A 14557-nucleotide genomic window follows, 5' to 3' on the forward strand; every position below is an offset into this window, starting at 1 on the left:
GCAAGAAAAATGGTCTATTACCTTCAATAACGGGGCTAAATAACTATCTTTGCGTAGCATGGGAAATTCAATCGAAAACAAAAAATCAAGAAAAGGAAATACTAAACTGGTTAATTGTTAAACTTTTTATAGATCAATAAAATAATCGTGTTGTTGTTTGCTTTAAATATTGAATACCACGGTCGTTTGATTAATGTTTATAATTGTCTTAAGTCCAAACGTTTGATTAAAGTCTATAATGGACTGAAGTCAAAACTATATTTCTTTCTTTTTTTGTATCATCACATGGCATTTGCGCATGTATCTGTGTGTGTGTGCGTGTGTGTGTGCGTGTGTGTGAACTGTATGATTGTGTCTATGTTATGGAATGTATGGATTTTATTTACCTCTATTATAGCAACCAAGTTGAATTGTTAAAAAGATAATATTGACATGCATTGTATACTAACAAACAAATATGTATACTAACAATACAAATTGTAATGCATGGAGGTGAATAAACGCTATAAATTTATAATTAAAAAAAACAAATGATAATAGGGCCTTACATGCCACCTTTGACACAACCCTTACTTGTCATGTATTCTTGCCTGGATTTCTTTAACAAAATAGTGAAAAAATATTTAATTTTCCATTGATATAAAAAAAACATAATAAGAAATAATTATTAAAAGAAAGAAATAATTGAAAAGAAGAGTCTAGAGTAGACGCACAATTGGTAAACATTATTTGTTGCCGAAATCAAGAACTTTGATTGCTTATTCATTTGAAGGCCAATTGAACTTTAAAATATGAAAACACTCTTAATATAGAAAGGAGACAAGTTAGAAATAACTATTAAGTTAATAACATTAATAGCAAGTTATCTCATTTTGTTTGAGTGAAATGAAATAGCCTAAGGGCAGATTTGCTTCATTGTCACTATCAGAGACATACCAGTGCATGCATTTTATTACCAATTAAGGCTTAGGGGCCAGATCATTTATGACCCTAGAAACCACAAGAGTTCTGTTTGTCCATCAGCTTATAAAATAGATATATCAATAGATCAGTGAAATACTATGGTAACTACAATAGTAATAATACTTCAGTAACAGATGTGATACACTGAGATAAAGATATTGCCTCAGTTCTTTTGTATTTGAGACCGTTTCCATAAATAATAAAGAAGTATTTTTTACAGCTTTAAAGATTTTTTTTACAATAGATAACTAAAAAAAGTTTATCAATTACAGAATAATGATTGATTTAATATAGACTAGCTTAAATTCTTCCTTTGTCATGTTTAAATGCTACAATTTTCAGTCGACCAGTATTGACCAATAATGACCAGAAATGACCAGTATTGACCAGCTTTAACCGGGTATTGACCGCCGGCCCGGTCAATACTCAATTGACCGGTCAATATGCCAACCCTGTTATGATGCGATCAGTTGTATTCTTTACAAAACTGTATTTTATCTGGTTGTATCTGTACTTCAAGAAAGCAAGCATGTCTGTTTAAATTTTTATTTTTTAATGCAAACAAATAACTATTTTTCTAGTGTTCATTTACATAATATATTCTTGAAATTGTATCGCATTTATTTATTTACCGCATGCACACGCACCATAAAAATGTTTTTTATTATCACGGCATCTCAAGTTACTCTGAAAGCTTAGTATTTCACACATTTTGTATAATGTCATATTTTGCACAATCTGGAAACGTTTAAATCATGAGCACAGAATATAATTAATTGTTAGAACACAACGAATGTTATAAATATACATGGTTCTGTGCCTGCAATTTGTAAACGATAGTTATACGGGTTTGAGAGATATCAATTATTTGCAACATTGGTTACAACAATGCATCCGAAAACCAATCTCGTTTAAAAGTTCAATACTCCTTTTATTATAATACCACATATTCCCAACATCCTTATGTAAGCAAGCTACAAAATCCCCGACCTCAATGGTGATCGAACCGGGCCCTCCCGGATTCAAGGTGGACACTCTACCGTGTCGTTGCAAACGCTAACTTATATCGCAAAGCAGGATACGTTCTCCGTATATGTCACCCCACAACACATTTACATGTTATTTTACAAATACCGGTATATGTATTATTAATGCTCATCGTTTGATTGTCGTCTGGAGCATGTCGGTCAGCTGACCGGATGTGTGAAGGTAACGGAGCGTCTGCTGGCCACCGACAAACTGACCGTTAATGAAGCTGCTGGGCACCTGCAACAAAGTAGAGAATAGCAAACTGCATAATAAACAAGAGGGCCTAAAGTCCAAGGTCGCTAACCTGAGACATGTAAAAACTGGCCGGTCATGTGAAAATTGTGTGTCGAATAACCGTATTTTTACTCTGTATAACATGTATTTGATATGGTCGCAGCCAGTTTTAGAACAAAATAAAGTTTTTATTATAAACATTAAACAAAAACAAGTAACCGCTAGGATGGCACCTATTTTGACATCAGGTGTATGATTTATACACTTAGTAGAGGACCACCATACGTTGTCGCACACTATATATTAGACCTCTAAGACTTGCGGTTTCAGTAATAAGATTTTAATCGTTTACTCTTTAAGTCTGAATAAATCAAGTAACTCCAAAAGGAGGATTAGAACAAATTCAAAAGGGGGAAAACTAAACAATGAAACATTTCAAATATCGGGGACAGTTTTATTTATAGGGGCATGATTTGAACAAACTAAGTAGAATACCGCCATACGATTGTACAATTATGCAAAATATTACACCTCAGAAAGAGTTTGTTTTAGAGAGAAAAATCTTGAGTTATTTAGAAAAATTACTCTATAAATCATCTGATCCCTGCGTCTGACCACCAGATTAGGTTACACATTAAATATTTAAGCCCTGACCCGTGTGATTTTGAAAGACACGATTTTTGTAATATTCTTTTGTATTTATCTTAAGCTATGGCGACCTTCATATAAAATAGACTGGCATAATTTGAACAATTTAAACAAGAGATATCTTTTAAAAGATATACGGCGTTGATGTTGTAATGTTTGCGACCAGTGAAAGGAGATGGGATGAAGCGACCATGTATTTTAATAAAGGTAGTGTGTGATAATAAGATAATATATTTTAATGTATTAACAAATAAAAATGAAGAGCAAGAAGAGGTGAAATTGTATGTTTTATTGTCAATAAGTATTGTAATGACTAGGTTTTCATAATTGAACGAGTAATACATTAGTTTCAATAGGAAAAGAAAACATATTCGACACTGAAAAACTATGAACATAATGTTGGAATGAAATAAAAGATAATGTGTTATAATGTGTACAGATGTTAGTAGAATGTAAACATAAAAGACTCAAAATTGCAAGCATCATAGTGATGTGAATTTTTTTCAGAAAAACAGAACTTTATATAAAAAATGAACAAAACAAAGTACAAAGAAACATATTTACACTAATAAACTCAAATATGGATTATAATAAATCAAAGACAGATATATTTCCAACACCTATATATTTCCTTAGTATCGCGGGCTACCGCCCCCAAACCCCCGCTTTGTCAATAGTGGTAATTACACAACTGCGTACCGGTAAAGTGCAATCTAGCCTGTTTTTGTAGTATTTAGTGTGGCCGCTACGGCATGTAAACAATAGATTCTTTTAATTGTACAGACATGTGATTAATGCTATAGTGCTTCGTAAACTAAGGAGAAACGTTTCGATGTAATGTTTAGCGCATGTTTTGTATCATGACAGTTTTTAATTTATTGTAATTTACATGTAATTTACAATATATTCATATTTCAGTTCAAATGATATGCATCCAATGTTTTAGTCTGGGAACCAGACTACCAATGTTTACGGTGATTTTTGCATTATAAGCCAATGCACAATTCGGGTTTATTCGTTTCGGACCTATCATGAATGATGGTCATCTAAGGTCAAAAGTGTCGATACACAGCTACGCCGAAAAAATGTTACTTAATGTTTATTCCTGTAATTTTCATTCTAATCTGCCAATTGGTCAAAGCCACACACCTTAAAATGAACTACATTTCATAGTAAATTTAAGTATAAATAAGAAACATATTTTATATATGCCAATTAGAATATATCTGGTAGTTACAAGGTAGATTTTTGCGCTTTAAAACTTAAAAAATAATCGCGTTTGTCGAAATAGACGTATACGTCTAGAAATCCTTCTTTCGGTTTAAAAAGCGGTATCGTTTAATAAATAATAAATAACATGTACTTGCTAACTAGGCTATATATTTAATTTTATCTATGCCAATTAGAATATATCTGGTGGTTACAAGGTAGAACTCCGTCTATTTTGCGCTTTAAAACTAAAAAAATAATCGCGTTTGTCGAAATTACGTTTACGTATAGATATCCTACTTTCGGTTTTAAAATTAAAACAAAATAATACATTATTTGCTTACTAGGCTTTAGATTTAATGACAATTTTGCACACTTTCAAATTGCATCTAAATGTATTAATTAACATGTATTTCATTTCAAGGTGTGTGGCTTTAAGGACTAGAATTCGTGAGAAAAAAATGGTAACGTACGCATCTTACACACGAATGCACTGACGGACACAAAGAGTTTTATCCTTCTTTATAAAGTACCAATTAAAGGCCCTTTCCCAATATATAATTATTCCTTAATTCCCTATTGCCGTACGAAAAATTCCCAATAGGAAGGAAAGTTACATCTATTACGTTCCAATCACACATCCTCAGCGAGTGACCAAATAAAATGTGCGCTGAAACTAAGCTTTCCAGCAAAAGGGCATGTACGAATATTAAGACGGTTTTGCACAATTGGTACCAAGCAATCAAACAGACCCATAATTCCCAATCGGAAGAATTCACGATGTCAATGTTCTTAATTTAAGGGTTTGAAATTGTTTTCAATTGGTGTGGTCCGGTACTTTTTTTTCCAATTGGGGACGTCGTGGTAGCCTGAAAGCTCCGTATGAGCTCTATGATTGCAGGTGATCAAACAAATTGCTCGTGTACACCCCCGGAAACCCGACATGCTGTGAGAAGTTGGACATGCTAGGAGATGTAGCCGATATATTTCAAAGAATTTCGGTAGGGTAAGTAAATCCTGTTCTATAATTGTTTAAAGGCATTTTTGAAATAAAATATATTTTGGTACATGCAAAGGAGGTATTACCATGTATGTTAGAAAAATCCTGGTTATTAATATTCATGATTTATTAAAATATGGCTATTTAAAGTCGACGATGCTGGGATTTGTCCCATATTTAGCACTTTATTTACAAATTTCTTTAAAGGTATGCCAGTGAAAAAGTTTTTTCACCGACAATTATATTAACCAATGTCCCCGAGTAACATATCCGCCAGGGTTTCTTAAAAAAAGTTCGTATTGGTTGAAAAATTCGACTTTACATACAACGTGTTGATGAAAAAATGATATGACATGGTGCTGTACAAAGATGTCGAGATGTGACATGTGTTAAGTTCATTTATAAACTTAAAAGCTCACTATTACAGCTGATTTATGCCCACTCTGGCGCATTGTAGATCATTTTCATTGAACTTTGAAGTTTTATAATGATATCCGCTCTGAAGCTAAGTTAATTTCCAGCTAATTTGTATCTTTTTTTATTGTTTGAAAATCATTGTAAATGTAAAGCAATTGATTCATACAGGTAAAAATATACGTCCGGTAGGAAAACTAAACATTTATAATAATATTTTGTGCCTATAGTTCCAATTATGGGCGGTAGACTTTCATAAATGTGAACTAAATTTGGATCTATTATACATGACTTCAAAATAACAGCTTTGCAAACATCTCCGACAATGCACGCGTGTAAATGTTTGTTTCTTTTCGTTCTTTTTGCTAGTGATATATGCAAAATGTAAACATTTATTTTCAAAACCCAATCCACGCCTCCTTCTTATGTGCATTTGCATAGATAACACGCATTTTTCATGTGATGAAGCCCCAAGCCTTGAAGGAATATATTAAGCCAGATTTCAGCCAATTATAACATTTATGAAAGTCTACCGCCCTTAATTGGGGCTCGATTGGTCATTGTCGGCTCGGGTACTACTTACATGTACCCCGGGTACTTTTAAGTATACTTACATGTACCCCGGGTACGGTAAATATACTTAAACGTACCCGGTCGATATTAGACTGTGCCTGAGTTGTATTCCCGCCTAAAATCCGATGTCGTAAAACGCGCTACCGATTACCGTAAAACGATATTGTTTATCTAAAACAAATTTCTCTGTTAAAAAACTGCTTCAACATGCTTTTTGAGGTATGAGTTTCGATATTATAGAGGCCATTTAACAGAAAATTTGACATAAATGTGAATATAATTAGTTTAAAAAAACAGCCGACAACGACCGATGTAGCGTTAAAATTCCCGGGTACGTTTTCGTATATTTACCGTACCCGGGGTACATGTAAATATACTTAAGAGTACCCGAGGTACTTGTAAGTAGAACCCGAGCCGACAATGACCAATCGAGCTTAATTGGGACTATAGGAAAAACTATTATTATAAATGTTTAGATTGCCTACCGGACGTATATTTTTACCTGTATGAATCAATTGCTTTACATTTACAATTATTTTCAAACAATAAAAAAAGATACAAATTAGCTGAAAATTAACTTAGCTTCAGAGCGGATATCATTATAAAACCTCAAAGTTCAATGAAAATGATCTACAATGCGTCAGAGTGGGCATACATCAGCTGTAAAAGTGAGCTTTTAAGTTTATAAATGAACTTCACACATGTCATGTCTCGACATCTTTGTACAGCACCATGCCATATCATTTTTTCATCAACACGTTGTATGTAAAGTCGAATTTTTCCACCAATACGAACTTTTTTAAGAAACCCTGGCGGATATGTTACTCGGGGACATTGGTTAATATAATTGTCGGTGAAAAAACTTTTTCACTGGCATACCTTTAAAGAAATTTGTAAATAAAGTTCTAAATATGGGACAAATCCCTGCATCGTCGACTTTAAATAGCCATATTTTAATAAATCCTGAATATTAATAACCAGTATTTTTCTAACATACATAGTAATACCTCCTTTGCATGTACCAAAATATATTTTATTTCAAAAATGCCTTTAAACAATTATAGAACAGGATTTACTTACCCTACCGAAATTCTTTGAAATAAATCGGCTACATCTCCTAGCATGTCCAACTTCTCACAGCATGTCGGGTTTCCGGGGGTGGTGTAGAGCTTTAACGACAAAATATACAGAGCTTCGATAACAGTTGTACTGCGGTATGTTGTAAATTGCATTCCGATATTGAGTTTATCTAACATTATTTTTTCTTCAAACGAAGATTGCATGCTTAATGTAATATTTTGTGAAATCTTAACTTTCTTTGATCTCTTATACTACGGCCTTATTAATGTCACAATTTTCTATACAAGGGCGTTATCAAGATCATATCAATTCTTTATATTTTGATTTCTGTATTCATAATTAGTAAAACCAACTAACCGTGATGTATTGTGAACATGTCATTAGAACAGTGGATTCAATGGCCCAAGTAAAAGTATTTTAAAAGTAGCAAGTGCATTTGTACAGCTATAACTGTAGCACTTTAACTCCTATATGTAAACAGGGAAACTTACTTTCCACAGGACAATTCGACAATAGTATGACCAATAAACAAAGTTCATCTCTATAAATCACTGCAAATGTTGTTCACGTTTTTTGAGTGCATGTGGTTAGACAACATAAATCAACGGTATACACAATATCAACAAATACGAAAAGTGTGGTCCTTATTTTGATAACTTTTTGGCAGTCGTTGTATTAAATAAATTGAAACATAGTAAGCTTTGCCTTAGTAAATATATAGGTTTAGTAATATAGATTTTAGCTGGTAAAAGCGTAAACGTTGAACAAAAACTTGCCGTCGAAGTTTGTTTTCATTTAAGGTATGTACTGTTTATTTTTATATGTAATTACCGCTGGGGCGCCTGTGATCAGCTGTAGATAATTCTGGAACGCTCGCGAATCCGCCTGCTGCTCGATGTCCACAAAGCACACTTCCGCCTGCGGTACGACTCGTCCGATGTACTTCCGGACGATGTTCTTGGCTCCAAGGCAGTGCGGGCAGCCTGGGCGGATGAACACCGTGACCCTGTACTTTCGGATGACCTCGTCGATAATTTCCTTAACACCTCCGTTCGACATAAGTATCCTATGGCGCGTGCTGTTATTTTAATCTCGTTTAGATATCCGGTTATTTCACTCATCGGATATCTAGCCCTCTTGATAACTCGCTCTCTGGGTATAACAGTTCTCACAAAATCTCGCTCAACATTAAGCACTATCCCGGATATTTCGTTATAACGATATCTCGTTAACTGGATGTTCCTATAACCTGGTATGGAATTTTCCGACTTGTCCGCTCTCTATAATCGCGCATACCGGATATCGCGCTTTACGTATGTTTTATCCTCCTTAATTGGCGTTTTATTAAAGTAAAGTAATTCTGCCTCGTCATTAGATCATATGAGAAGTGCCCAAAAAGTCATACCATTATTTCATAATTACACGTGAATATGTCATCGACAAGTGATTTTGTATGTGAACACCATATAACTACATTCCTTAATCCAACTTTAAAACCATGCAGCGACTGTGTGGCATACGCTCGGAGTGCATCTGGTAGGACTGTAAAAGAATAAAAGTATTACTGTAAGTCTGATATGGTAAAAGTAGCATGTACGTTGTGAGTACAGGAATAAAGATTGAGCTCTCTAACAAAGAAAATCGTTGGCTACGTTTATATTAAAATAAACGAGTCAGTGATACTTCCGGGGTGACTTCAGAACCGTGAGTATGTCTTAAAGGTTGCAGAAATCTAGCGGGTGAGTAGGGTTTACTTTTTGTTTACATATTTCAAATTAATTATTATTTTTTTAATCGGGCGATGTTATGCGATTCAGATAAACCATGAACTTACTATAAGTTTACTGAAACATACAATCGCAACCCATTTGGAAACGTGAGGACTTAAATTAGTCGGGACTTGGTGGAATTAAAGCAGCGAATCGATTAGTTTGCTTATGTGAAAAACGATTTTCGACTGAATTTTGTCAGAAATTATGTTATAAAACAGTTGCTTTACACTTTGTGGCATATCTACTTGATAGTTTTGTTGTTTTTTCCAAAAGAAATGGAGCCAATTTAAGAAGATGGCCCAAAAAAATGAGGCGGCGCCAATGCCCATAAAAATTATAATAAATTGAAAAAAAATCTATATCGCCTTTGTTACGTTTCTACGAGTTATGATCACATGATATGCAATGCTTTGTTGCTTAAATATTTACAACTCGTTTTCTTATGATAAGTAGGTAGGAGCTGTATATTTCGGGGATAACGTTGTTTTTCATCGCTGAAGAGTAATCAAATACAAACAGAACATCATTTACCAACTGAATCGTGCATTTGCTTCACCTCCTGTGTCTTGTGTCACTTTCTTGAGATTGGTTCCGCCTCCTTTACACAAATACAAAAATCTCCAGTACCGGTTGTTCGGTCCTGAAAAATGATTTTATTGCTGCTACAACTTGTATTATTTGCAAGCATCTGTTTGATATCATTATTGATATTATTGGATGGAAAATTCCTCTTCACAAAGGCAAAATCATCGGTTCAAAACAGCATCATGTCACAACTTTGAACTGTCCGCATATTCTACATTTTTGGCGATTGTATGTTTCTGTGCATGACCTTAAGGACACCTTGGAAGAATGGTGGCCTCGTTTTCTAATGAATTCAAAACAGAGTTTGACCCAGTGAGTAACTGATGCGGAGTAACGCGTACTTTAGCAGCATTTACTTGTATTAACCCATTTATGCCTAGTGGACTCTCCCATCCTTCAAAATTGGATAAATTTATTTTAAAAAATAGGGATTTCTAGTATACTTATTTCTATATTTAGAATATTTATTACAGGAAATCCTTTAAGCAAACAGCGCAGACCCTGATGAAACGCCGCATCATGCGGCGTCTCATCTGGGTCTACGCTGTTCGCCAAGGCCTTTTTTCTAGACGCTAGGCATAAATGGGTTAAGTGTAGATCTGCGTACTTGACACATATTTTCGGAGACCTTTGCATGATAAACACGCGCATAAATCAGAATTCGAAAGTATCGAAACATTAAATAGTATTGGGAAAACAATCGACTTATTAACTTGTATGTAAATGATTTATCTTCTAAATTTGAGTAATCGTCGATCGGCTTTCCACTATTATAAAGAATATTTCGTTTCATTTAATTTGTTTTCATTTTCAAATTTGTTTTCTAAATAATTCCTGATAAACAACGTGATATTTGAGCCTATGTCGAAAAAAAAAATTTAAGTAAAAAATAAATCCTTAAAAAAAATTTAGCGTTGTCGGCAGGATTCGAACCTGCGCGGGAAGATCCCAATGGATTTCTAGTCCATCGCCTTAACCACTCGGCCACGACAACTTGGTGCAAAACGGGTTTTCAATTATATATATAAACCTAAAGTAACAGTGTGTCTCCTATAAACTTATTTTCATGTTACTTAATGCAATATAATGATGATATTATCGGGTGCAATATTGTATTAACAAAAATTGAATTATTACACTACGTTTAAATAGCAATATCTCACCTTATCATTCTGTCTTTTGGTAACTAAGGGCGAACTAGAGTTGTCGTTCTTTCGGGAGATAGCAAGGGTAAGCTGACACAAAGCAAACCAAACGAAAAGACGTTCTGCATCTCAGATCGCTGACATCGGGATATTGCAGTTAATTTCAATTCAAATTAACGTTGAACAGAATTTTTCATTAATTGATTTACGTCAACGGCCAGTTTGGTGACACTTATTTGTATTATCCTTTGTCATATAATTTCGCGACCCGGAAATAATTATTGTGCTTTTAACAATCAACTACTGATACATTGATAATGGTATACGGGTAACGGGAGAAAAAGCATAACTGCAGATTGTTCAATTACATGTTATTGTGGCGCAATTTTTACTACTCATATTTGTCGATACATAACATGGAAGAAGAAGAACTTGATGAAAGAAGTTTTACTTCTCATTTTTATACTGGGTATTTTTTTATCGCTTGCAAACAACTAACGTTCATACCATTTTTTGCAACCCAGTTCTGTTATGATAGATAAACCTGATAACTGCCGCATCAGCACCAAGCAAGATTAGTATCATTTAAGCCAGAGGTTTCAGTTCTTCTACTTTATTATCCCCTGCCATAGGCGGAGGGATAGTGTTTTGGACTTGTCCGTCCATCCGTCTTTCCGTCCTTCGGTCTGTCCGGCACTTTTGCTTCCGGAGCCATATCTTGGAAGTGGATTTCATTGAAACTTTGTATGAGTATCATTATATTATATATATGGATAAGTGGACGATGCACGCCAAATGGCATTGTCCACCATCTGTTAATAACGGAGTTATGGCCCTTTGTGTCTTGAAAAAATGAATACTTTTGTGTCTGGAGCCACATCTTGGAAGTGCTTGGGCGGATTTCATGGAAACTTAATATGAGTATATATATATTACAGAGCTCCAGATAAGGGTCGTATTTTCGTAATTACGAATTATTTTCAAGTCTGTTACGTATTTATTTTAAAATCTTGTCGTACCATTAAGAATTACAAAATCAAGTTACGAATATTATTTTAACATCGGTTCATATCGATTTTTATTGAGTTCTTTTCACGTATTAAAGATCTTTGCGGTGCTTATATAGAATGGTTATCGGGTTTGTTTAACAAAGCGCATTTTTTTCCAATAAAAGTGGCGTATACAGTCTATTTGTCAAAAAACAATGGCGGCGCCCAGAGAGCGTCCTAAAAAACTGCAAAGCGTCCAAAAACACGCTTTTAACATATTGTACGCAAAGTGAGCCGAAGTTAAATGTTTAGAAAGACATTATAGAAAAGATCTTATACGATGTTGTATGTTCAGTTGCCGACACAGTCGGAAAAGCTAAACAAAAACGCGACACTACGGGTCCAAACTTAAACACAAAAAAACATTGAACGAGTGGAAGGGACAAGTCCCGTGGCTAATCGTTGAAAAGATTGAAGGGGAGACCCGTTTTAAATGTGAAATATGTAAAAATTCATCTAAGGCATGCAATCTAAGCACAGTTTGGGCATATGAAGGTATTGGAAAAATAAAATTGTATAATACTGAAAAGACACTGTTGAACTCGTATAAATAAAGTTGCTAGTATGTTTATTTTGATTTTTTTTTGCATTAAAATAACCATTATTATTTATTTTTAGGTCATTTAGAAAAAATAAGAATTATTTTCCAAAACTTAGTAGTAACGTTAAAAATAAAATTTCAGAGTTAAGAATTCTTTTTGAAAATCTGGTAGTAATTTAAGAATTTCACAAAACCTTATCTGGAGCTCTGTATTATATATATATATATATATATATATATATATATATATATATATATATATATATATATATATATATATATATATATATATGGATAAGTGGATGATGCACGCAAAATGGCATTGTCCACCATCTGTTAATAACGGAGTTATGGCCCTTTGTATCTTGAAAAAATGAATACTTTTGTGTCCTGAGCCACATCTTGGAAGTGCTTTGGTGGATTTAATTGAAACTTGGTATGAGTATATATGTAACAGGTTTACCTGTTAACCCAGGTTAAAGTACACTAGTAGTGTAATAAAACATAAAACAAATGCCATTATACGCAGTTTATTTGGAAGTACAATACTAAACACTAGAATACACACCAACAGACTAAATGTTTTAACTGACTGATTGGATAATAGAACCGAATAGATATTAAAATACACTAATATACCAGGATGGTTTCAACAGACTCTTTATAATAATAAACTAAATAAATATTTAGAATTTAAGCCACTAAAAATAAAATAGTTCCTACTGACTTTTCTCGTTAACGTAGGCAGGAGCTGCCTTCAGTGTTGGTGAGAAAAAGCCAACTACCATAGCAATCACAGGCTTATATACCATTGCCCATTAGAGGCCCTGTCTCAACTTGACACATAAAGTTACAATAAATAAATGTTTTAGACACTAGATTAAACATAAACAGAAGTAATTGTATGGGCCTCCCATTTATATAACTAAAAACACCATGAAATCCATGAGAAATAAATGGTCACGAAATTAAGTAGACTAGCAAAGACTGGTTACAAGATGACATTTACAAAAGAATAAGTAAAATTAGACTGGAGACTTAATTACAAAATAGACTTCGTTATGTAAAATAGTCATTCCTGCTACATTCCCCTCCCCTTAAAACCTAAATTATAAATGTTAATTTAATTTAGTTTAAAAAAAATCAGCAGGAATGATACACATGACATTTTAAAGACCTGAAATAAAACCAGTGAAATCGAAATCGTTTCAATATAGAAACATGCATAACGCTGCAATTAAATATAGAAAACAACATGTTCAACAGTGGTATTAGAATGCCAATAGTAGCACACAAAAAAAACTGCAACACAAAACAAAATCAACTTTTAAATTTTTTAAAGACCACACGATTGTCTTTTGATAACTCAAAGGTCTCATCCCTACAGTCAGCACGTTCTGTAGTCAAGGACACACTGGCCTCTTCTACGTCTCTGGCACGTTGCAGTCTGAGTCGTTGTCTGTGGTCCACCATGTATGGAGGGGTCCCCTTTGGATCGATGTACGCCTTGTTTGGTACTTCCCTCTGGATTGGCGTGGCCAGCAAGTGGTGAATTTTTCGTTGGTGTGCCACCAAATCTGGTTTTCGCCCAAACTTCTTATTGCAAGAGAGGCAGAACAAGAGTGTAAAGGTGTTCTCATGTTTGGCACACCAATGCCGTTTGTAGCTTTGGAAGCTGCTGTACTGATGACCCCCACACACGTTGCACGCTGTTGGCTGGGTAGGCCAACAAGGCCTTTCGAGGGTCTCAAATGCAGCAAGCTCTTGGCTTATGCCATCAAGAATCTCCAGAGATGCCATTATAAACTGAAAATATATGCAGGATAAACATAAAATATTATCAATAATAAATAAAAATGTTTTTATTTATTTTAGGCACAACAAAATGTGATCTTCTGGTAGATTAAATTAATTATCGTATTGAATGTTATCTAAACTAACAATAGTATTCTGGTCCGAGAAAATGTAGATATCCAGAATTATCTCCATAGTAGGTAATTAAATTATATAATTCCTAGGCAATCAAGTCAAATATATATACTAGATTGAACTTGTGATCAACCAAGGACAAACAAAAAATATTTATGATGACATCTCCTCGCACTAATGTTTACCCAGAAAACATTCAATACTATAATAGTTTATTTAATCAATCAAATTCATTTAGTTAAAAATTAACGGTTTAGGAATATATGTATTCCTTTTTATTGCAGTTAACGTATCTTAAATCATGTTTTATTGAATTAAGTGAAAATAAAATAAGTTTCCCGGTCTGGATGCGCATAAGTTTCCAGGATAACTCCCATCGTAGGTAA

At 34.0% G+C, this 14557-nt stretch overlaps 1 protein-coding gene and 1 non-coding gene across 2 annotated transcripts; both read right to left on the reverse strand.

The window, feature by feature from the left end:
- Positions 1–1497: 1497 nt before the first annotated feature.
- On the reverse strand, positions 1498–10771 carry LOC127879677 (glutaredoxin-like). The gene is made up of 4 exons (XM_052426669.1): positions 10671–10771; positions 9454–9562; positions 7982–8692; positions 1498–2229 (listed from the first exon to the last, which is right to left on the reverse strand). The coding sequence occupies exons 3-4, from the start codon at positions 8207–8209 to the stop codon at positions 2119–2121; spliced, it is 339 nt and encodes a 112-aa protein (XP_052282629.1). The 5' UTR covers positions 8210–8692; positions 9454–9562; positions 10671–10771; the 3' UTR covers positions 1498–2118.
- On the reverse strand, positions 10420–10501 carry Trnas-aga (transfer RNA serine (anticodon AGA)). The gene has a single exon. It is a non-coding gene; the product is annotated as a tRNA-Ser (tRNA).
- Positions 10772–14557: the final 3786 nt, after the last annotated feature.

This window comes from Dreissena polymorpha, chromosome 4, assembly GCF_020536995.1.
Source record: "Dreissena polymorpha isolate Duluth1 chromosome 4, UMN_Dpol_1.0, whole genome shotgun sequence".
In the NCBI taxonomy this organism is placed as follows: Eukaryota; Metazoa; Mollusca; class Bivalvia; order Myida; family Dreissenidae; genus Dreissena; species Dreissena polymorpha.